This window comes from Tenrec ecaudatus, chromosome 1, assembly GCF_050624435.1.
Source record: "Tenrec ecaudatus isolate mTenEca1 chromosome 1, mTenEca1.hap1, whole genome shotgun sequence".
Lineage (NCBI taxonomy): Eukaryota > Metazoa > Chordata > Mammalia > Afrosoricida > Tenrecidae > Tenrec > Tenrec ecaudatus.
The window spans coordinates 224,628,994-224,654,138 of NC_134530.1; the positions used below are offsets into that span (position 1 = coordinate 224,628,994).

Consider the following 25,145-nt stretch of genomic DNA (forward strand, 5'->3'; position numbering starts at 1 on the left):
TTCTAGAAAAGGAAACCAAGGATCAGAGTTGTGCAGAGCTTTTAATAGACCTGAAAGGGCTAGCAGGACAAAAAATGGAATTTAAGGCCAAAAGTTGGAGGGAGGTGGGCAGCATGGTACACCCTCCAGACTTCAGGACCCCAAAGAGATAGAACTGACAAGTAAGGGCAAATCAATGTAGATAATCCCTCAGAGGGAATGAAGCCTAGTTTCAAATTATCTTAATCTCTAATTGGATTAAGGTGATCTAGTTGGCTAGAAGCAAACTTAAATCCTCTCAAGAGGAAGATGGGATTATTGTAGTCCTAATATATCTCTACGGTTTTACTTTACAATGTTTGGCGCTCAATTATAGTAATTAATTTCTTTCATAAAGAAATGAGATGTGACAAAAAAATAAAAGAAACAATGAATCCACAGGAGTTTCATATACTGATAATCATGACAAACTTTGACTATGTTTATGAAATTAAATTGTAAGAGCAGAAAACTGGAAATAAGACAGAGGAGTCAGACAACTCGAAACAGATCAAAGACCTAACTAAGATCGGAAACTATCTGAAGCATAGGTGTACATCTGAATGCCCTTGAATCGGGCACCAGTTTGTTAGATGTGTCACAAAAAGGCAAGCGACAAATGGGGGGTGAGAGAGAAATTAGACATCACCAATATTTAAAACAACTTTTCTGTGTAAAAGTACTTAAATAAAAAAAGTGAAAAGCTATCCTGGAGAAGATATTTGGAAATTAAATTCTAGTATCCAGAATATATAAAGAATTCATTCACTCCAACAACAAAAAACAAAACAATGTGCAAATGGGCAAGATACGTGACTAGACACGCCTATAAAGGACGTTCCCAATGACCAACAAACCCATGGCAATATGCTCCCCCTCATTAGTCCCCGTGGTGGTTACACTTGCATACCATGGAGCCGGCTCTGATTTATAGCAACCCTGCGGGGGCCTGCGACACCCTCACAGTTGTCTCCAGGATGAAGCCCATTGTTGCAGCCACTGTGTCAATCCATCTCTCCGAGTCTCTTCTTTTGGCTGACCTTCCACTCTACCAGGGACATTAGAGGAGGACCAATCAGACGCGCCACAGAGATAACTGGTTAAATCATGCAACTTAGCTTTAAATGCAGCAAGTATTATTAGAGAGGAAGAGAGGCATCCCATAATCTTAAAAGATTCAAGGCAATAGGAAGAAGTATGTACTTAATAATACAGGCTTACGATAGAAAAATTAAAAATGGACAGACTTGAAAAGAAAAATACAAAAGTTTCAACCCCGATGGGGCATTTAATCCACCTGTCTTTGTAAATGATTATACCACTCGACCTAAGAACCGGTAACGATTTAGAAGATTCGAAAAACACAGTTAATAAACCTAACCTAAATGGCCTGTGTGTAGCAGCTGCCGACAGACTATCTACATGTTTTTGAAGTGCACAAAGGATGCTTAGAAAGTTTAAACCTGACCTGGAGAGGAAAGGTCAAAGAGCTTAGGTGGGAAAGCAGTAGAGAACTAGACGTCTCCTGGTCCCAGCCCCATCTTACAGTTCAGTGGTGCTCTTCAGGGAAGGTGAGGCACTCGCAAAGATAGAGACGTTTCAAGTGCATGTGGACCTTGACTGATGGGATTGGCTGCGCGCTGGATTAGTTTGGACAGAGACTGGGGGAGGTTGCAAGCCACCACTATAGCTAATGCAAGCTGGTCCAGAACCAAATTTCTATTCCAGACGCAAGGAAGAGCGGGCACGCTGACCTTCTCTATCAGCAAAGAACTTGACTCGCTCTCTCCAAGTTTGCTTTATGCTCCAGTGAAGTCTAGCTCTGATCTTTCCTACCCAAATAAACACACTGCCATCCGCCCATTCTGACTGATAGAGACCCTATAGGACAGAGTGGAACTGCCCCTGTGGGTTTCTGAGACTGTAACTCATCTGATAACTTAAGGAGTCAAAAGCTCTTCTCTCCATAATTGAAACCTCTTCCCATCTCCTGACAAAGGGATTCAAAGGCAGCTCCAGAACTACATGCATCTCTCAAGGCCTTGGCTTTGCTGATGTGTTCCTCTCGAAGCTGTTCATCAGCGATTTTCCCCCATGCCCAGGCATTTCCTGCATGGGCACTGCTGACTCTTTGACTTCCTACCAAGCTGCTCTGCTCACGGCGTTCACTCTGCCAACTTTGAGATGAGCTCTATTAACTCCTGTGCTTCCAGCCTCCTCCAGGCCCAGCCATCTGGGAGCTGCGCTCCCATTCTTCCCAGCCCCCAGCTCAAGGCATGCCTTGTTGTAGCAGGGCATCTGCTTGCAGGCACCTTATCTTCCCGGCTTTCTTTGCACTCCTGGTTCCAAGCCATTGACTTGTGTTTCCTCCGGAGTTCATTTTACAGCTGTTGAGAGACTTGCGTTCTTGTGTTGCCAGTTTGCCTTTGTGTCTTTTGTCCCTCGTGTCCCTGTCTACACAAGGGCGCCCACAGTCACCTAGACATCTCTAGGAAAGAGGATGATCCCCAGTCTTCAGAATAGCCTCAAGAAATGCTTTGGCATGAGCAGTCGGGGCCGGAGACAGGATTAGACTCCCACTCAAGCCACTTCCCAGAGAGTGAAAGAAGACATTGCCCAGAAAAAGATCACAGTGGTGGTTAAGGAAATGAAGCTTCAAATTGGATTGTCGTATTGTGGGAGGATGTTGCTATCGGCTTATTTTCTCAGTATTGGAGTAGAGCAATTCAAGAGATTGGAGCAACCATGGCGAGGCTGTCAGGACTGTTTCCAACTGTGCCAACAAAGATTGTGGGGGAGCCGAGGGCTTTCGACTTCTGCTTGCCTGGCCTCTACCTCTGCTGCAGACTTGTCCAGCTGTGCTCCCTTGACCAAAAGTTTGGGGCCACGGACACAGAGCCCAGAGAGGGTCCATGAGGGTCCACAGCGCTCTGAGTCACACCAGAGACAGGATGTCTCCCAGGGCCACTCACCCAACTCAGTCTAGTTTCTGCAAAGGTCTTCAGCATGTGGCTCTCAGCAGCACATGCCCTAAGAGGTGAACGGTCCTGGATTTGGTTCAGTCGGAACGTAGCCTGGTGGTGGGCATTTTTGTCATATGTGACCTAGAAAGTGGAAGGAACTCCTACCTGTAAGCATTTCTGACCCCTGTTGAATCCAAGTCCCATTTGAGCAGCTGAGAATAAGCTTTTCTGTGTCATGTACCTGGAGGGTTAGGAAACATTTCTATCCTATTTCCCTTCTACCTGGTCCTCATTTCCAACTTTCTGTTAAACACCTGGCCCTGGTGGTATAGTGGTTATGTGTTGGGCTGCCAAAGGTCAACAGTTCGAAATCAGCCACTTCTCTGGAAACCCCCCCCCCCAACCAATTCCGTGAGGTTTTCAACTCCCATAAAGAGTTACAATCTGAGAAACTCACAGGTGCTGTCCTACTCTGACCTGTAAGGTGGCTATAAGTCAGAATTGACTCAGTGTGTTTTGAGTTTTACCATCTTTGGTAAAACTCTTTCTTCAGAAGAAGCTTCATCTGTCTCTCAGAACTGTTCATTGGGACTGAAAGGGGAAAGCTCGTGACTAGATGGTGCCACCGGAGGCAGAAGGAAAAATAAAGGATCGTCTTCCCATTGGGTAAGTAGAGTTCCCCATGGGAGGACGGGACTGGATGCCTCACTTTGAGGTTGTTTCTGCAGGTTGTGCTGAGCCCAGGGAATGCTTACAGTGTGCAGAAAATGCAGAGGCATTGCAGTGTGGTAGAAAGGACACCCAAGCGAGGGGTTGAAGGAACTGGATTCTAATTCAATAGCTAACATCTACTGAACAGTAGGTTCTATTTTAATCATTTTATATGCGTGACTTACTATTATCTTATTTTACACATATGGGGACTAAGAATAGTTACGTGACTTACCTGAGAGGTCTCATAATTCGGGTCCTACTCCCAAGCCTTGATGTGTCACCCTCTTCTCATGCTGCACCTGCTCCTAATAAAGCTACGTAGAGCTGTGTGACCCCAGAAACTCTACTGTCATCAGATCAGTCCCAGCTCACGATGACCCTAGACATTACCAAACGCAACTGCTCCTTACCTGAGGGGTCCAAGACTGTAAATTTTTACAGAAGCAGACAGTTGGTTTTTTCTGTCATTTTATTAGGGGCACACACAACTCTTATCACAATCCATACATACATCCGTTGTGTAAAGCACATCTGTACATTGATTGCCCTCATCATTCTCAAAACATTTGCTCCCCACTTAAGCACCTGGCACCAACTCCTTATTTTCCCCCTCCTTCCCCGCTCCCCCCCTTATGAACCCTTGATAATTCATAAATTATTATTTGTCATATCATATCATACACTATCCGACATCTCCCTTCACCCACTTTTCTGTTGTCTTTCCCCCAAGGAGGAGGTTAATATGTAGATCCTTGTAATCGGCTCTCCCTTTCCACCTCACCCTCCCTCCACCCACTCGCTATTGCCACTCTCACCACTGATCCTGAAGGGATCATCCGCCCTGGATTCCCTTGCATTTCTAGTTCCTATCTGTACCAATGTACATCCTGTCTAGCCAGATTTGTAAGATAGAGTTGGGATCATGATAGTGGGGGGAGAGGAAGCATTTAGGAATTAGAGGAAAGTTGTATGTTTATCGTTGCTACACTGCACCCTTACTGGCTTGTCTCCTCCCCAAGACCCTTCTGTAAGGGTATGTCCAGTGGTCTACAAATGGGCTTTGTGTCCTCACTCCACACTCCCCCTCATTTACAATGATAGGACATTTTGTTCTTTGATGCCTGATAACTGATCCCATGGGCACCTTGTGATCACACTGGGTGGTGTGCAGAAGCAGACAGCTTTATCTTTCTCCCTTGGAGTGGCTGGTGGGTTTGAACCACTGACCTCATGGTTAGCAGCCCAATGCTTAGCCCACAGCTACATCAAAATGTTGTCATTTTTGGAGCTCATCTGTAAACCTGACAGAGTTCACATGGGTAATGTTGGATGGAGTTTAATAATCTATGTGAAGAGAATGCTGCTATCAATTTTTATTCTTAGTCTTGAAAGTGTAGTGTTTTAGCATAAACTAAAATTTTACCTCATCAATTCAACAACTGAATATTTTATAGCTACTGTGTACAAATAGTAGATTGAGTACCATGGAGTACAAAACCATGCTTAAGAAAGTTATAATCTTTCTCCTCCATTAGATGTGTTTATATTTTAGTAATTTGCTATGATTTTTTTGTTCGATTTTGATAAAAACAAACAAACTGGAATCTAATTGACAAACCATTTATGTTTCAGAAAGTGAATTTAGAGTCAAGCATTATGTCTTAGGTTGTGCCAACACTCTCTGACATTTTCTTTTTTAAATATGGCTTTTGCCACTGGGAGTGTTCACATCCATTAATGTTTGAGTGAAGGAACTAGTAGTGAGATTTGTTTCTGTGGGACTTTCAGGCCCAGGGGATTCTTTAAAGATGGAATGTGACTGCTATGGGAGCCACTTATACTAAAGCAGTGTCATTACAATCTGAAATACCCATTAGTGTCTTAGAAAAGCAGATTCAAAAAGTACATGTTTTATATGTAGTAGCTGGATTTCTTAAAATCAGATTTCTATTTCTGGGAATCGGGAAACCATTTGACCTTAAACTGCGCTTTGGCTAGAATACATTGTGTCCTGTTCAATTCCTGTTCAATGCCTTTGAGACTGAAAGAGTTGAATTCTGATGGGCTCAGACACCACGCTGCTGTCCAACTCTCAGTAGACGGTGAACTGTTAAACCAGCTGGTTTTTATACTGCCACAATCACAGTCAAGCCACAAGTGCCTGGCGCCTAGTTAAGTGTTCCGTAAATATTTATCGATGCACTCTTTGTGGCCCAATCCCTAACATATAGTCGTTTCCCCTCCTGCAGGGATTTAGGAACTGGCCCTGCTTTGAAACATCTGATCAGGTATCATGAGAAGTCAGGGACTTCAGTTCCTGCCTTGGTTGGTGAATTCCAGGCCTTAATCCATTGTTTTCTTCATTAAGTCCACAGTCACCATGTATCCAGCCTCTTGAGGCTTTTAGGAATGGGTTTGCATAGTTTATTAGTGAGTTATGGCTAATTTTAAAAAGATGAAAACAGAGTAGAAAACCATCAGGCTACACTATCCAGAAGACATATTTTTGTTGTAGATGCTCCCCCCACCTCTCATACACATGCCCTGCACCGGTTGCAACCAAAAAGGTATTTTCCCAGCATCCCCATCTTCAGAACGTAAAAGCACTTCAGGGGTCCCTCTCATGACAACTCTCAGCCTTTCTCTCTATTAACAGTTTTGCAAATCAGTGTATTTGTATTTCATACGAGAGGGCTTCAGGTGCACGTGGAAAATGGAATTAAAAGATAATGGAATTTTTTCCTTTTTGAAGCCGCCGCATGTTGAGGATTCTCCAGAGTGTAAGAGGCTGACTAAGGGCTGGAGTGTGAGGAGTCAGCCTTCTGAGAGCCTTCGTGCCTTGGGGCGTTCACTGAGTGAATACTGACATAGAGATCCCCATGGAGTATAAGCAAGGCAGTGTGCTTTTGTAGGATGCCCGAGTGAGGTGGACACTGCAGGTCATTCCTGAGCTCTGACCTACCACATCACCACTCCCTGGGTCAACATGCCCCAGCATGTCACTGCCCACCCTGCCCACCACTGGCCCTGCTACCAAACAGCCATTCTTCTCAGCCCTGCCCCTCTCCCCAAAGAACCTCAGGCAGGGTGCCAGCTTATGACACGTGGCCTCTTTGAAGTGGGGAGGGAGTACCCCTGAAACAGCGAGACTATGTTAGCGTGCCTTCTTCTTGCTGCCAGAGTACAATATAGGATCCAAGTCCTTTCTTTGCAATCTGGAAAAGTCGATTCCGTTTTGAATAGGATTTTGTGAGCGCTTGGGTCTCTGACGTTCTTTGGAGTGGGAGGGGGTGCTAGCTCTGGCGGAAGGAGATACGTGTGCCCTTGGATATTGGATTCTTTGGGGGGGGGGGAGTGCTGACACAGGCGAAGCAGCAGAGAACTAAATGGCTCTACTGTTTGTACCTGCTGACAGGCTAGGTCATGGGGAAGGGCTGAGATTAGCTCTCCCCACGTGGCACAGACATGCCTTCCTCTTTTTTCCTTTTCATGTAACTAGGGGAGAATCTTGCGCCTACCAAATAATATAGCTTTATTGTGTCTAAAAAGATAGCTACACAGCTTTAGAGATATACAATAAACAATAGCCCCCCTCCCCTTCTTTCCCAACTTGAGGAAGCACATGAGTATAGATCTAAATAACTCAAGAATCAGGTCATCTCTCCTGATGAGGACATTGATACCCTTTCATAATTGGTAGTTTGGAGACATGCGAATAGATCTACTGAAGCTCAAGAAAGGGAGTGGTGTAAAGAGGTGCAGAGGTGCATCCAGCCTGGTTAACAGGCTCCTGGGACGTTTTTTGGGGGCAGTCTGATGGTTTCCTGACATTTCTGCTGCCATCTGTGTGCAAGTGTGGAGGCCTTGGAGCGTGACAGTTCCAGAGAGATGAGGCGGGGCCGTCAGCTCTGTTGTCTCCTGCAGCGAGATCCGCTGCAAAGGGAGGGTTCTCCACCAGTTTGTGAGCACGCAGCTGGCAGGAGGTATCGCAATCTCACTGTTTTCCGATCAGCCCCGCCTCAGCAGCTCTCCCCTTCCCCCCTAGAGAACCAACTCCGGCCCTGCAGTTGTGGTGAGTTTCAGGATGAGGTCGCACCCCATCTCCCTACCCATCCCATAGAACGAGCCCTGGCCACCCGCCACATCTCTTTTCTAAATTTAGGCACCTTTTAAAAATTTTTTTTCAGGCAAAGATTACTGTACAAACATTTAAGAGAAAAACTTTGCCCAAAGTAATTTTTTGTGCCCCCACCCGGACTTCTCTTTGGCTTCCTGCAATGTTTAGATGACTCATTCTCTTCCAAGAAATTTTAAAGAAAAGAGATGCAGCCTGTGTGATAGTGCACAAAGGCGGCTCTGTAAATGCTGCTGCCGCTGCCACTGCTGCTGCCGCCCCGAACCCCCTGGCTTTTTTATAGGGAGCGGAAAGGCTGGGGAGCTTTCATTGTCATGTGCTCGGCCTCCTCAGGTTTAGCTCTCCCCGGGGAATAAATGTCCCCCTTGTCTTTGGGCGGGTCCGAGCTGCTTCCTTTCTCAGTCAGCCGTCAGCCGTTCTGCAGAGGCGCCAGCACGCAACCCTTTCCTGGGACGCAGGGGCCTTGCCCTCCCCCAGAGGCGCAAGGTTTCTGAGTTAGAGGACAGACTGACGGACAGGGTGGCCTTTTCTCTGAAAGGAGAGGCACTGGCTATTTCCTGCCTCTCTTCCAAATCTGCCCCCGCTGGCTGCAGGCATTCTGGTGTGTGCCCACTGCGCCCGCGCCCAGGATTCCCAGCCCGCCCGCCCGCCGCAGGGCACTGCGCCCGAGCAGTAAGCCAGGACCGGACCGCTGCAGCAGCCTGTTCAAATAAACAGAGATAGTAGTTGAGTGCGTGGCCTTCTCCCAACTAATCAGGACACGAAAGGAAACATCTGCCCGGGCTTAATTGTTATTTTATGGGTTCTGCTTTCCTACACCCTCCCTAGGAGCCACGTTGTTTGAGTTCTGGGTAAAGCAGCAGGGTAGGTCCATGGGGCCCTGTCCAGTAATCTCTGCCACTTAAGAAGGTGGTGGTGGTAAGTATGAACGGGAGACTGGGGGGCTGCACGAGGGCAGCTGGGCTGGAGGCAGTCAGCAAGGCAGTGGGAAGTGATACTCTTGTTCACTTCCTGGCCGTTTTTGCTGACTCTGGGCCTGGTGTTGAGTCATTTCGCCTCACTTCACCTCCTTGGGCCTTCTAGGCTTCCCGGTGCAATGGAGAGGCTGGTAGGAGATCGCCTGTGAGAGGCAGTGGCGATCTGCAGTGATTGACATCATTGGCAGATAGACATTTGGGAAAGGTTCATTTAAGATTGACCAAGTGCCCCTGAATCCGGCACAGCCCCACAGTGAAAGAACATGCTTATTTTCCTGTTATCTTCTTATCTGGCATGAAACCAACCATAAGTGTGAACTACAGGGTGTGGTGTGTGAATGTGATACAGACCCTGGATCAGGCAGAAGATCATGTGGAACCGCAGGGTGGCAGAGGTTGGAAGAGACTTTAGAGATGTTTTACCCCAAGGCTTCCGTTTTCTGGAAGCTAACAAGAGGCCTAGAATGATTAACCATGTCACCCAAAGTTGCCCACTTGGTGATGGAGGAGCTTGAGATAGAAGGGCAGTCTTCTCATGGCTAACCTAGGGTTCTTTGCCACCCTCTCCCACTGCTACCTGTGAAAGATCCAGCCTATTCAGGACAAAGGGCACGCAGATTGCCCTAGTTCACAATGGATACCTCACAGGAAAAGGACAGGCCGCAGATGAGGAATTTGAATAGCCTATAAGCTTGTTGGGGGGGGGGGGGAGTTCCAGTTCACTAGAATCAAAGGACTGCAATTACAATAAGATAGCACATCCCCGATCGTGAAGATTAAAAAGGGTGGGGGGGGGGAGTGGTCTTATATTGCTGCTGGTGGTATTTTTAAATGAGTGCAGTTTTCTCAAAGGTAATTTAATATATAAATGAGTGGTCTTGCAACCAGTAGTTGTTCCAGGGAATAAATGTCCCCCTTTTCTTTCGGAAAGAGCCTGGCATAGTGAGTTACACATTGGGCTGCTAACGGCAAAGTCAGCTCTTCGAAACCACCAGCTGATGGAGAGAGAAAAAGATGAGGCTTTCTGCCCCTGTAAAGAGTTGCAGTGCCGAAACCCACAGGGACAGTTCTGCTCTGCCCTGCAGGGTTGCTATGAGCCGGAAGCCACTTGAGAGCAGTGAGCTGAGTTGCAATTGGTCTGGGGGCAGATCTCCCTAGCCTCGCAGCTTCCTTTCTCTGCCCAGCACAGTGGCCTGCTCAGCAACCCTTCCCGGGCCCCTGAGACTGGGCTCCCCAAAAGGCACACACACTACCAAGGTCTGAATTAGAGATGGATTCTAGGAGAAAATAATGAAAGTGTGTGCATAAATTGTATACAAAATAACAATGTAGCATTGCTACTACAAAAAAACAACAACAACCAGAAGCAAAATAAATGTCCAAGAAGGGGGCCTACATCAATATTATGCATTCTTATATTACTGGAAAAAAAAACAGGGAAATGTTCAGAGTAGGCATGCAAGTGAAAAAGTTACGTGTATGTGTGTAATTCTGATTTTTAAAATGACTAATGAGAGAAGATCAAATGAATTTACATCAAAGTATCAAGTGGTGGTTTTTTAAGTGGAGAGAATTAAGACTTATGTTTGTTTTCTTTTAAAAGACCTTTTATCGTCTTTATTGGTTTCAGAAAAGCCCGTAAGAGCAGGAACTCAGTGAGGGAGGGACCACCTTATTTTGGGTTTTCCTTCTCTGAGAGTCCCCCACCCCTACACCACACCACACCCCGCCCCTCTCCTGGCTTTGGCCGGTTTCACTGGGTTACTTTTATTGCCGGGAGGAAACACAAACACTGTTTAGAGTCATGCATCTTGCAAAAGCAGTCTTCGTGATTATGTCTCTGACAGAGAAGGCCTTATTTTTCTTTGGGCCTGGGTGCCGACCTCTGCCTGCTGCTGGATGCGTGCTGTTGGTATCTGGGTTCTTCCTGGGAAGAATTGGAAGGAGCTGGCAGGAGATGAAGTAAAGCCTGCCCCCCACAGTGCCCCAGGAATGCCAATCGGTGTTACTGCCTGCTCTCTCAGGACATGAAACAGGCGTGGCTTTCTTTCCTTCTGCTTCCTCGGTCTCGGTACATGTGTTCTTTCTCTGTGGATAGATGCCAGTGCTGGGTGGCAGCAGCTAGGAATCTGAGTGTCCCCGCTGCGCAGGATTAACCAGTTGGAGAAGCCATAATAGATACGATCAGAATGGAGAAATGGTAGCTAATCCGGCAGCCCGTCGTTACTGCGGAGGCCCCACTGTCCTGGGGGTCTGGGGTAGAAATCAAGTAAATAAGAGGTGTAGTTGTTCCCACCTGGAGTTTCCTATTTCTGTTAGGTACTTGAACTCCCTAATATGCGGCTCCTTCTTCCTTCCTCATCCTATTTCATATCTTCCCTCCCTCCCCAGTCCCCTGGAATGCTTGGCCTCCAGTGTCCCTCCTAACAACAGTTGCTAGGTAGCATGTGGCTTTCAGCCCTGCTCCCGGGAGACCATTTGAAAAACCAAAGGCTACAACCCCTTCTCCACACCACAGGATTGCCTTTGCTAAGCTCTAGAAGGGGCCCATTTCATTTTATTAAAACTCTTTGAGTAATCTGACCGTAATTGGGTCGGATCTGAGTGGTTATCTGATTTGCTAGGTTAAATAATGGCCCTTAATTGAGTCTGCGTTGTTTGGAGAGCCAGGACTGCCCTTGCCTTGGCTGCCCCCTCCTTCTGTTGCCCAATTAACCTCCATTCCTCTTTCCTTGCAGAGTAAAGAAGTCGGCCAGCAACTCCAAGACGATTTGATGAAGGTCCTGAACGAGCTCTACTCGGTAAACCAGCTGCGGGCCCGGCTCTCTGACCAGCAGGGGAAGCAGCCTTTGGCAGCGTGGGGTTCTCGGGGCACATCAGCAACAGAACTAGATTGAGCTTGGTCCCCATCAGGGGGTGACCCCCCACACACATCCCCCTCTCTCTTGTCCATGCTCGTATTTTCAAACTCAAATGAGCCCAAACACATTTTCCCAAAAGAAGAGCCCTCCTCACCTGTGCAGGCAGGTTCAATCTGGCTTCATCTGAGGTAAAATCCCTAGAGATCAACCAAGGGCCTACATTCCCAACACAACGGACGCCATCACAGCCAGCCAGGAACCCCGGGTCTCACGGCGGCAAGGGACAAAGCACTCCTGGCCCATGCCCGGTGGTAAGAGTCCACTGTTGAAGGTGGTGCATCAGACCTTGGGTGATCTGCTCTGGAGGGAAGCAGCGTGCTCAGAGCCCCCAGTATCACTGGCCAGGTCAGGCCCGAGAACTGTGCACCAGCTCGCTGCTGGGCTTCTCTGAAGGCCAGACCTTCGAGTAGAGGCAGACTGCTGGCCTGGACAAGACCGTCTTTTCTGAGTTGACCAGAGCTTCAGGTCCATGGTGCCTGAGGCAGATGCGTGTTTCCTCTTGCCTGGGGGGCAAGGGGGGATGTTTCCTCAGCCATGTTTCATTAGTTATAAGCAACATACACTTGAACACACACACACACACACACACACACACACACACACGCCTGTTGCTGTTCAGGGACGATTGCAGTGGTACAACCCGGCCCTGTGGGGCCCCTCCCCCTCCCGCAGGCTTGTGGCCACTCTGTGTCCTTCAAGGTCGCACCATCCTGTTTTGGTGATGAAATTGCTTTCCATTGTTGGCTTGCTTGCCGTTTGCTGCCTTTTCTCTTTTCTTCTCTCTTTAATTCACAGGAAGAACAGGCCGTGGTGACATGCTTCACAGGCATGTGGGATCAGAGAATTCCATGTTCTTGATCCAAACGCCTAGGTGTGGTCCTTTAGTCATGGCAACTGTTCAGTGAGTCAATGTGGCTATAGTCATCTGACCAGTCCCGAGTGCTGCCCGGCTTGGCGGGCTCTCTGCTCTGAGAGCTGTTCCCCTCTGCAGCCCCAGAGATAGGTGGTGCCCCTTGGTTCAGTGCTCCGATCTGCGTTTCTTTTCACTGAAGCTAAGACTGTGAGAAAGACGGAAGCACGTTGGCATGAACCGTTCCCAGAGCCCTTCCCTTTTCACGCTTGACTTCTGTGTAATTGTAGAGCATCTTCTATGCACCAGGAAAAGCTACTGCGCCTCTCCAGGCAGAGGAGTCACTAAGATAGAAAATGACATCATAAGAATCCTTTTCTTTTCCCTTAAACGGCTTCCCCATCAAGCCGCTCACACGCACAGATAGCCTGTAACACAGAGTGGAGCTGCCCCGCAGTGCTTCTGAGACTGTCCACCACATTTCCGGGAGAGGACTGCCTCATCTCTTCCCCACACTGATGCTGGTGGGTTTGAATCACCAGCCTTCTGGATAGTAGTACAATGCGTAACCTACTGCATCACCCAAGCTTTTTAAACACCCCACTGCTATCAAGTCAATTTCAACTCACAATGACCCTGTAGAGCCAGGAGAACTTCTCCACAAAGTTCCCAAGATTGTCCCTCTTTATGGAAGCAGACTACCTCATCTTTCTCCCATGGAGTAGCTGGTGGGTTTGAACCACTGCTAGATTCGGTCAGCAGCCCAAGGTTTACCTTATAGCCCCACAGCGTCTTCTCAACCTCCAAACCAAACACAAGCATTGAGTCAGTTCCCACTCATCGACGTAGGCCTCTGCTATTTGCATCTGTGCCCGGGAAGACGGAAACCAGCGTAGGAAGAACTCTAGCCAGGGGTCTGTTGGCTTTTACCCATACTTCTTAGAGTGAGGAAAAACTCTGGGACTTGCTGCATGGGCCAGAGGAGAGTCTCACGGGTACTTCCTCCTGCAGCCTTCACGAAGTCCAGTGTTGGCCAGCTGCGTGGGCAGCTCACTGTGAGGCCACAACCAATGCACCGGGCAAGTCCTCCCAGTCGTGTTCAAATAGAGAATTGGCATCGCTGCCATGAGATCAGTTGCTTACAAACTTTATAATCTGTCCAAGACTTAGCCAGAGAGGGATTTTTTTCCCCCAGTAGCCAATCAAAATGAGTAAAAAGTAGAGATTAGAAAAATTTCAGAGGAGGTAGGCCTATGGTAGCAGGTGAGCTTACTCCCCTCAACCCCAGCCATGGCACAGTGTCTAGAGACTATAGTTCAAGGGAACAGGTAGGGTTCTGTTAGCTAACAGAGGCCAGGGTTGCTGTTAAAACCCACAGGGCCGTGGACAGTCCCTTCCTGCCCCACGACAAGCTCAAAATAGTTGTGCCCAGATTGAGAAACTCGAATTAGAGCTTCCTGAATTCAGCAAGCAAGATCGTGCCCTGTTTTGACCACCAGCTTCGTGACTTGAGGATAATGTCTAACTTCTACAACCCTGGGATCTTGAACACCACTTAGGGATATGTCCATATCCTCAGGGTCGCCGCCTTCATTCTGAGGGCTGACGGAGAGAGCTGCAGGAGACATATTCCTGGAAATATCCAATGAGCTTACAGCTTCTACAGACCATTAGGAAGTTCCTAGAATCACATTAGAAGTTGTATCTTCTAGAGGGCAAGGTCAATTTAGGAGTGGACTGAATAAAGCACTCTGGGACTGGGCTTACAACTGGCCCATTTCACTGGGGACTGCTGAGTTTCCTGGGACACAAGACTGCCAGAGCTGACACTGGGAAAGTCCTGGGGAAAGCCATGATTCGTCACCATGCAGGAGATCATGAGTTCATCGAGTGGGAACTTGGACCTCTGTGTGCTATCTTTGGACAATTGCTTGCTCAGAGGAGTTGGAAGAGCGCTTCAGGAAGTCACAGAAGAGATGCTGTGCCTCTTGGTTTCAGTACCATGTAGGCAATAAAAGTTATCTGTGAGCACTGGAAAGAGGAAACCAAGGAGAGTTTTCAGTGCTCTGTGGATGGCCCATCTTTCCCCAGTGCCCACCATTACTGCTTTTGGGGGGGACTGATTACCCAAAGGCTGGTAATTTAATGACTTTGGAACCTGAATGATCCAAGGGTAAGTGCCCAGGTGTGAAGAAAGAGGCCTTTGCCAAGAGGACTAGACTCCCACCTTCAGAGGCCAGCTGCCCAGCTGCTCCTTCCTCTTTTCCCTGACAGGCTTGGCATTTCCCTGACGTGGCACTCTGTGCCAGGGGCCGCTTCCCACAGCTGCCATTCAGAGAGCATTCCCAGCGCAGTCTTCTCCACATGTGTCCCCCACTGGAATGAGCTCTTTGATTCGTAGGCCATAGCATGTGCGGTTTTCACTTTCTGGCTGATGATCCAGAAATTCCTTTGAAGTTGGAGCATGCTGCCTACCAGAGAAATTCTGCAACTCTCTGCCTCAGTGGTACTCAGAGGCCAGATCAGGAATAGCCAGCAATCTGCCACAGGAAAGAGTAGAGTGTGTGCTGGGGGAACTGAAGCCAGAAGAAGTGGCTGCACGTGAAGAGCCCAGGAAGCTTTGGACTTTAACGAGAGAGAAGAGGTGTTGAGAGAGTGCGGCGGGGCTGTTGTTGCCCGCGGAGGTATGAAACGCTTGTCGATTACATACATACGTAGCTCTAGGCAAGTTGACTCCGACTCGGGGTAGCCTGTGTACGACAGAACAAAATATTGCCAAGTCCCATGTTGTCCTCATGATTGCTGGCATGCTCAAATCCATTGATGTGATCGTTGTGACAGTCTAGCTCCTTCAAGTACCCCTTATTCTCACTGCCCCTCTACGTCACCAAATATGTCCTCCGCCAGGAGTGTAGTTGATCTTTCATATTGGCATGTCAACAATAAAGTGAGTCGGACAGCACAGTCATGACCCATAGGGCTTCCACTGACTTATTTTCATCAGATCACCAGGCCTTCCTTCCTCGTCTGTCTAAAGCTGGCGCTCCACTGAAACATGGCCCAGGTGGTATGTTCGTTGCCAATGGCATAGCTCCCAGCATGCCAGCCATACTCAAGCCACCAGGGTGCAGCGCACTGGCAGACAGGTGGTGGTGATGCTTTTGTGCTCGCCCTGAAAATACTTGGATGTTCCCTGACAGTACAGGAGCTGGCTTCCTGAGGGGCCACTTCAGACTGGTGTTTGGCACCTGTTTGCTCAAAGCAGTGGTTTCTGGTCCCCTAATTCTGCTTGTCTATTTGCCCTGGGTACAAACCATTAAGGATGCAAAGACAAAGGATGGCCCTGAACTGCAGGCATTTATGTTTTCATAGGGAGAGACAGAGTATGCATTTTCACTCACATAACTCAAGTCTTCTAGAACCTTCTGTATTTGTTTGCTAGCCACTCTGCCCCTCCCCCAGATTCTTTTTTTTCATATCCACCTCCCCTCCCCACACACAGCAGCAGCATGTAATGAATTGGCATAGTGCATAGGAAAATACCTGACAGGAGATTGCCATTGGCAAACAAACAAAGAAAGCTGGCACGCACTATTTGCGTAAAAATAACAGAAGGTAGCACAGAAAAGACGGACGAAGTGGTGAGACTTCTTTCCGTGTGTGCACAGGGGAGGGGCGCTGAGCTCAGGGTCCTTGAAGGGACACTTGAATGGAGTCTGAATTAACAAGGGCGCTCTCAGTGTTTTCTTGAGTGCTCTTTTTTTATAACATCCTGCTCTTGTTTCAGGTTGAAGTAGCTTTTCATTTCCCATTTGTCTCCTTGGGGATATTATTGATGGATTGTTATTAGACATTTTCTTGGTTTCCTCACAGTCCCTTGTTTTTGTCATAATCTTCCACATTGGAGATTTCCCTCAATGATCTAGCGGTCCTCGGCTAAGCTGTCTGCGCTGAAGCTCTGTGTTACCTGGCCATCCGAGTAGCATGAACTAGCGAGGCCTTGTCCGTGGAGAATTGCAGATAGCAGTATTTCTGAGTCGTGAACTCTGCTGACTGCACCTCTGGAAGCTGAGTTGAGACAAGCCCTGGAATGTCCCTCATGTTCAATATATAATTTCCTGTTGACCCTCCTGTCTTCAGTTCACGGCCCTTACCCAGCCCCTAGCTAGCCAGTCTAGACTCTGTAAGAGAGTAGACCTCAAGTTTGTCTGTGATGGTGGGAAAGGAGAGGGGGGACTCAGCGGTTCTTAAGTAGATTCCCATCATCTCGCTTGTTTGTAGTTTCACCTCCGTGCGACTCAAAGGAGCCTGGTGACGCTGTGAGTGAAGTATAGGGCTGCTAGCCAAAAGGTCAGCAGTTTGAAGCCACAGTCACTCTGCGGGAGAAAGATGAGGCAGTCTGTTTCCAGGAAGAGTTTCAGCCTTGGAAACCCTATGGAGCAGTTCTCTGTCCTGTAGGATCTGCTGAGTCAGCTCAACCACAATGGGGTCATGTCACGACTTTGGATTCCTCTCGGGCTTCTGCCATGTAGCAGGTTGATTCTGGGCTGTGCCCACATTTGGTGAAGGGTTCAGTGAGTTACTGACCACCTGCCCATCCCACCATTCTCATGCTCTATTTCTATTCATCATAAATTCATAATTTAAAAGCTTTTATCTTCTTTCAGTGGGGTGTGAGGCAGCATCAGAGCTAGGGGCATGGACTAAAAATTAGTTTTTCAAAGGAAAGTGATAAGCCTTTTAGAACTGAGAATGTGGATTTCTGAGGTTTTCCCTCTAATTTCTTCGTCTCAGCTTGGCGTCCCTTTTTGCCCAGTTGTTTAGACGTTGCTTATTCAAGCTGCAGCCTCGAGGCACTCAGTCTTCCCTGGGCGAGGGCACTAGGAGTTCCCCACAGTGGTTCCACAGAGGAGGCTTGGTGTCACTGGGCCACCGCAGGGATGGTGAGAACTCACACACTCTCCCGACTGTGGAGGAGAGCCCACATGAGAAGCAGGAGTGGTGCCTGCCCTTGCTCTGGAATGCACTGATTCTGACACGGGGAGCGTTTCACTTTTCCTGTGACAAGACTGCGCTTTGAGTTCTTCCAAGGACCGGAGCCTCGTTTTAAATGGTGGTCTTTTCGGATTTTGTTGTCTTCTTCGCACTGTGTCCTTGAGCTTTGGCGGGGGGGGGGGGGGGGAGGTCTCCATGTTCAGTCTCAGTGTTTCCTCTTGACATTGATCATGAGCTGGCTGTCGGTTTCTTTTCAGACGAGCCTTCCATGCGGTGGTCGTTGTCATTAAGTAGCGCTGCTCCCATGCTGAGTGTGAGCGTTTTCCCCTTGTAGGAAATGGCCTCCGGCTCAGAATAAGGTGAAGCTGATTGGAAACAGACTTCATCCGAAATGGGGCATCACTTAGATTCTCGCAAGCTTGGATTTGCTCAGTATCCCAATATTACTGTCTCTTCAGTTTTATTGACATATAAGTCACATATCGTACAATTCAATAGTTCAGTCATATGAAACGGTTCCCGGTTTCTCGGCCTCCTCGATCGTGGAAATCATCATCACCCTCAATTTTAGAACATTTTCTTCTTTCTTGGGCTCATTGTTGCTCCCTCTCCATTTCCTCCCAAGCTCCCCTGCCATCACCCGAGGAAACTGAATCCAATCACTATGGATGTGCCTGTTCTGGAGTTTAAATACAGAAACACAGAACAAACACCACAACACAATGATGTCAAACTCAACCCAAAAACAATGGGAAAGAAAGCAGGCAACATTAAACACCGGAACAAATTCACTGGGTCAAACGCAGATTCTAATGTGAAGATGCCCCCTTTCCATGTAGCCGTGTCTGCAGTGGCGCACTCTACCCTGCACTGCCCGATGGCCCCAGGACGCCAGATGCCTTCGCGCACATCTCAAGGATAAGGGTATCCACAGGGTCCTGCGGAGATCTTTTCAACCTTGGTACTGCTGACGTGTGGGCTTGGATAAGTCTTTGCCGGGAGCGACCCTCCTGTCGTGTGGTACTTAACAGCACCCCTGGCCTCCAGCTGCCAGTGGCAAACCCCTGGCTTTGACACTTCAAAATGCCTCCAGAGACTACCCAATGTCCCCAGCGGGCTGCTGGGCCAACGTCCATCCCTCAGGGAATGCACTATCTCTTTAAGATACTTTGGGTCGGCTTCCATGATTTCAGACCCTTAGCAAGCAAACTTGTACATGTTCAGCCTCTGAGCACCTCTTGTCATGAATAGACAGTTTGTTGGCTACCAGGAATAAAGCAATGCCCAGCCCGTAGTGAGTTACTAAGGGAAAGTAAGATGTTTTCTTAACTGCTGAGGCGGGCTTAAATAACTGGGCATTCTTACGGTACATCCTTTAGAAACCAGTCTGCACAAGACCACCCTTGTTAGATAGACCATGCAAACTTTCTATATGTTCACCTTTCCTCCCTTAACCCAGCTCCAGCCCTATGCAAAGAACTCCTGGTAATGTAGTGGGTTACGCGTTGGGCTGCTAACCAAAGTCAGCAGTTCAAAGCCACTAGCCGCATCAGCAGTTAAAGATGAGATTTGCTACTTCCATAAAGAGTTGTAGCCTCAGAAACCAAGGGAGTTCTACTCTGTACTATAAGACTCAGTGGCAGCCAGTTTGGTGTTTAGAGTTTGAGTCTTATACAGAGGAGGGGCAGTGTAACTTTGTAGCTAAGAATGTGGACTTGGAGTCTGACAGACCTGGATTTGAATCCTGCTTTTGTCATCTACTGAAGGGACTTGGTGGCACTGCGGGCCAGGTGTTGGGCTGTTAGCTATAAGGCTGGCAGTTCAAGCTCACGACTGGGTATGATGACCTCTTTGAACCTCAGTTTGCTCATCTTTAAAAGTAGAATTAGTCGCATTGAGGATTTAATGAAGCCAAGTTCATAAAGCATTGGCATGAGGTACATACTGACCAAATATAGCCATTACTGTTCGTCCCCTCCTCTGTTCACTCGGCTCTTCCCCGATCCCTCCACTTTCCCAGTCCCCTCTCAACGAAATCCCCTGGCGTCACAGTGCAGCACTCTTGAACTTGAGATTACAATAGCACATGGTAGCAGCATCTTCAGTCCAGAGAGAAATAGAGGCTCCTGTGTTTCAGAAACAGCTCTCTGGAGGGAGGAGTGTGGCAGAAGATTTGAAAGGAACAGCTAGTTTCCTGTTTCTCACCCTCCTTGTTCATGGAAATGCTTTGATGGGACATTAGCAACCGGAAGCACCTCTTTGCTTTGGTGCTTCACCCCCTGCTATAGCCACCCCGGTTGCACTTGCTGTGGGTTTTCTTCCTTCCCAGACTCTAAGCTGAATCACTGTGTGTTAGACAGGGTTCTCTGTAGAAACAAAACCAGAATGCTAATTATATATATATATATATATATATATATATATATATATATATTCACACATAGATGGATATATAACATAGGAAACAGTTAATTAAATTCTAAAGCAGTACAAATGGCTCAGTGCAACTCACTCCCGTGAGAGAGTTGTGAGACACTGGCAGTCCTTCAAGTCTTGAGGGCCACCAGGTAGTCCTCTGTAGAGCATTTCAGGCTATCCGGCACAGGCAGCAAACAACAAGTCACCAACAGTCAACCAGATGACAGGGTCCGACAGTCCCCAGCTCAAAAGATGTAAATTCCAATGGTGTGGCAAAGCAGGTCTTGAAGGAGCCTCAAATTACAGCGACACAGTCCATGGGTTAGGTGCCCCACGGGTAGTGTAGCTTGCAAATTGAGGCAAAGAACAAGCAAGGCAGCCGCATACTGGTCTGATGATCAAAGAGCAAGAAACAAGCCGAGCCATTTATCTCTCTGCCCTTCAATTAATCCCACATGTGTATCGGCCAGGTTGGCACAATAAACTAGCTACCTCACACTCTGCTGGTCTACCATGCCCGTGGGTTGTGGTCTGGATCCTAGACCTGCTACTAGGCTCAAAGGAGAGGCCTGCTGGCCCGGCACTGGGCCCAAGGTTGGGAATGTGTCCTGGGCTCAGCAAGTGGAAGCTGCTATTGTTACCGTGGCTGCTGTTCTAGTGGAGAGGGTTTGGGTGTTTGATCAAAACAGAGCAAAGCAGACGGTCCCCCAGAATGCCAGACCAGTATAAAGAACCTCAGTATAAAGCCTTTTCTCGCTTTTATGTTCTAAACTAAGTGAAGTAGACAGTCTCCTCCTCCACAACCCTGCCTTTGGTGTGGTTCTTAACCTGCCCACGCATGCTGACAGCAGCATCCACTCAGTACTGGGAAGCCATGGAAAGCCCTTGGCTGCTAAGAAGAGCCATGTTTTACCAACGATAAGGAACAGGAATAATTAATACATGGTGGGCATGCCGCCCTGCCTAAGACATGCTGACGTCGTCCAAAGCCTGCTTCCCTGTGCCAGCAGTCTTTAATCGATGGTGCTTACCGAACCAAACAGTTTTGGACTTTGCCCTTCAGGGTCTGAGGACACTGTTCCGTGGCAGACAGAGGTCCCTTGGAGTCTGTTCATCTGTAAAGCAGAGAATTGACCCTATTGGCTTGACCTTTAGGGGCACGGGCGGGGCTGTCTTGCAGGTCATGAAGACATATCACATGTACAACGCTGACAGCATCAGTGCTCAGAGCAAACTGAAGGAAGCGGAGAAGCAGGAGGAGAAGCAAATTGGCAAATCAGTCAAGCAGGAGGACCGGCAGACTCCCCGCTCCCCCGACTCCTCGTCGCACGCTCGCATCGAGGAGAAGCACGTCCGGAGGAGCTCGGTGAAGAAGATCGAGAAGATGAAGGAGAAGGTGCGTGTGCTTGGACAGCAGGCAGGGTCGTGTCTGATCGCTATGGGAAGCCAGTCTGCCAGGAGCACCCTTATAGGTGCCCTGCAGAGCAGAGCAAGGGAGCAAGGTGAGCCCTCGTGAGGGAGAAATCCTAGGTATTGGAAGTTGTCAACCTCTGGCCTGGGGGTGGGGATCATCCAGCCATTTAAGGACAAGAAACCATCCTTACCAGCTAACATCGGATGTCTCAGCTGAGGGCAGCAATTCCAGCCATCACACCGTGGGTGAGTGGTATTAGATGCTTGACCACTAGGACTTGTGAATGATGTAACAAATATCCAAATGGTTCCTAGCAGAGTAAAGGTTCCAGGCCCTGCTCTCGCAGAGAAATGAGAACCAGTAGTCATCCTCCCCAGTCCATTTACTAAACAGAGCCAGTTAGCTCTACTAGTGCTGGGGCATTTGCGGGGAGGGGGACGGGGAGGGGGGTGTGGACTGAGTTTGGCTTGGGATGTCAGGTGTTCAGGGTCAGGGGTAGGGAAACTTCTTTTGGGTGACACCGAATGCCAGGACAGAGCCTGGCATTTGCAGAGAAAACCAAAGTGGGACACGGCTCTGACACAGGGCACCTCGTTAACCTTTCCTGCATCGATCTACATTCCAAGCCGGAATCTCATTACACAGAATTAGAACCCAATCTCTGGCAGACGCGCGTTGGGAATAGCAGCATAATGCGGTTCTTGAATGTACTGTACTTTCATCTCTCAGAGAACAATCTCTCCTTTTCAGAAAATAATTTTTTAAAGTAAAATTGAACACTGTTCCCTTTTCAGCGCCAAGCCAAGTACACGGAGAATAAGCTGAAGGCCATTAAAGCCCGGAATGAGTACTTACTGGCTCTGGAGGCAACCAACGCGTCCGTCTTCAAGTACTACATCCACGACCTGTCGGACCTTATTGATGTAAGTATTTAAAGCCAGGCCGACAAGGGTACCTCTCTCACAGCACTGGAACCCCGGTCCGCGGCACCCCACTTGCGTTACTCAGCAACCTCAGGGTATCTTGAGAATAGTTAACGAAGATGGCAGCCACCGTCCATCAGGGGCTTGCCGGGTGACAGGAGAAACACTTCACACATCATCCCGTGGAGTCCCCACTTCCCCATTTTGACAGATTGACATTCAGAGAGTCTGGCTCACTCAGCCAGAGTCAACTGATGGTAATGGAGACATTTGCACCTGGGTCTGATTCCCAAACCCATGCTCATCATCATGCTATCCTTCCACCCCCAAAGCAATAGTCCCTTAGACCAGCTACTCTATACAAGTTGGTGGCACGAGTTGAAAAGACTGCTCCCATTGACATTCGTAAGACAGTAATACTTCCTAATTCCATCTGGGCTGATCGTCACATCGCCCCTGTAGGTAAATATTATAATCCCTGATTTGTGGCTATGGAATCTGGGGCGCAGGCGGTGGCACCACTGTTAGGACCTTGATCTGGAGGATTTCTAGATGCCCTGATATCTGGCCTGCTCTTTCTGAAATGGGGTGCAAAGGTGGTTGGGAAGAAGTGTGTGGTCTGTCTTGGGCAGCCACATGCACTTGACCAGTAGCCAAAGGACTGAGATTTCAACCCACCTAGAAATGCCTCAGAAAGTGTGGCCATTGACTTCCAAAATACCCGCCGTTGACAATCCTATGAATGGATTGCATTTCTGCTCAGCACGCATGGCGTCACCAGTCAAAACGGACTCCACCACCACCAGTCACACGCCACAAAGGATAAGCCTTTTGTCTTTGGATTTCTAGGTCCGTCCTGGGCTCCTTTCCTCCCGCTGCTTCCCTGAGACCGTAGGGTTGAGTCTGGGAGCCCTCTGTGTAGGATGTGAAGTGGCCCCGTTTCTGAAGCAATCCTGATTGAAGCCACATAAACACACCCTTTCTTCCCTCCCCCTCCAACCATCGACACGAGGGCCCTGGCACTGGCTGATGTGCCGTCTGTGTCCCCATCTCTCTGACTGAGGCTTGGCATGGGCCTCCAGCTCTCAGTAGATGGGCCTCGCAAGAGTGTCTGGCTTGGTTTCTCCTCAAGCAGACCTGCCGCCACACCTGCTCATCATGTGGGGTTCTGGATTCTGGTCTAAGACTCACTCACTGTTATATAACCCACTAGGTCACCTGGGGCCATCACTTAACTCCCCTGGACTGCTGCCCTTTGCTTCATCTCCCCTCCGTCAACTGAAGAACTGGCCCATACGTCTGGTTTCTTATCAGGGTTGCTTGGGAGCTTTTCTGAACTCGAGTCGTGTGTCTTCACCCAGGGAGTTTGGATTCCCTGGCGTCCAGCCTCCTAATGCCCCGGTGTCATCGTCTCCCTGGGTAAACGGAGCCCTGAGTCCGGCCCAGGCGCCTCTTTGTTCTCTCTGCTTGTTGATGCCAATCTGAACACTGCCCTTCAGTGGAGGTCAAAGCCCTAAACAAGATCCTTTCTGCCTCCTCAGAGGGACAGCCCCTCACTGTTGGGAGAGAGACTTGTTCTCAACACAAGGGAGATAATCAGTTCTTTCTTAGGCTCATTTTTGGCTTATCTGGCACCCAGACCATCGAGTCGGCTACACCTGTCCCTCTGGTGTGTCCTTGCAGAGCCCCTTTCTCACCCCTTGCTCCACAGCACTGACCTCAGCAAAGAAAGGGCTACGATGAACGAGCCACACCCTTTGCAATCCACAGATCCTCGTATCAGGTGTGAGCCAAAATCCAAACCCAAACCAGTTGCTGTCTTGCTGACTCTACCCCGTGCCTCTCCTCTCCCCTCCCCGCCCCGTGCGTCAGAGTAACGCAGCACTCTACGGGGTTTCAGTGGCTGGGTTTGTGGAAGCACATGGAGTCCACTATTGAGCAGATTGGAACCTCCAACCTTTGGGTTGGCTGCTGAGCTCACTAACTGCTTGTAGCAGGTGTTTCAAAATCAACCCGAGAAGCAAGCTGTTTTCCAACTTGTTCGAGTTTGTTGTGGTGGCTGTCTGTAAGTGTGGCAAGAGCCTAATTCCGACGAACCATAAAGAATCCACCTCCCCCCACCCCCGTGTCCCCCCAGCCGGGGTGCGGGTCGAGGTTACCACAGCTAAGTCCAGCTTGGCAGCCTTCCCGGCCATGTGGGTAGTGAAGCTGCGCTCATTTCCCGCTGCAGTGCCTTTGTCGTGTCTTGTTAGATCCTGTTAGTTTGTCGTTTGTTTTATTTCTCTCTTCCTCCCTGGGGCATGTAGTTACTATCTTTAAAAGGGGGCTTGGGTGGGGAAGTACGATATTATTCTGCACTGTAAATGTTTAGTAATTCGTGGGGAGAGTGGTGTCAGGCACGGACTACCACCAAGTCAACTCTGACTCACGGCGACCCTATGGGACCCGGTAGAACTGCCCCTGTGGGTTTCTGAGACTGCCGCTCTTCCCAAAAAGCCTCACCATTCTCCCAAGGAGCAGCTGGTGGTTTTGAACTGCTAGCCTTGCCATTAGAAGCCAGATGCACTGCCCAGGGCTCCTTCACTACGGCTACAGAAAGGAATAAAAATGTCTTTTTGGCCTGGAGGGTTTCGTATCTGCGCAATCAGATCCTGTCTATGAAACCAGGCAATTGCAGTGCCAGAGGTGAGCACAGGGGGCGCTGAGCCTTTTTCAAACTGTAGATGTTGATTCATTAGGGGCTTTGACCTACTTTTTGATAAATGAATAGAGTAAATCTGAGCGTATCACACTTCCCATTTTCCCACTGCCGTCGAG

General features: G+C 48.7%; 1 protein-coding gene across 6 annotated transcripts in view; it reads left to right on the plus strand.

Annotated features, from left to right (window-relative positions):
* Positions 1 to 25,145, plus strand: part of SRGAP2 (SLIT-ROBO Rho GTPase activating protein 2) — a 272,060-nt gene that overhangs the window by 175,117 nt on the left and 71,798 nt on the right. For all 6 annotated transcript variants that reach the window (XM_075529477.1, XM_075529462.1, XM_075529489.1 and 3 more), the window contains exons 5-7: positions 11,546 to 11,608; positions 21,172 to 21,387; positions 22,200 to 22,328. In XM_075529477.1, the coding sequence (XP_075385592.1) occupies positions 11,546 to 11,608; positions 21,172 to 21,387; positions 22,200 to 22,328 (408 nt within the window). The remainder of the gene's footprint in view (positions 1 to 11,545; positions 11,609 to 21,171; positions 21,388 to 22,199; positions 22,329 to 25,145) is intronic.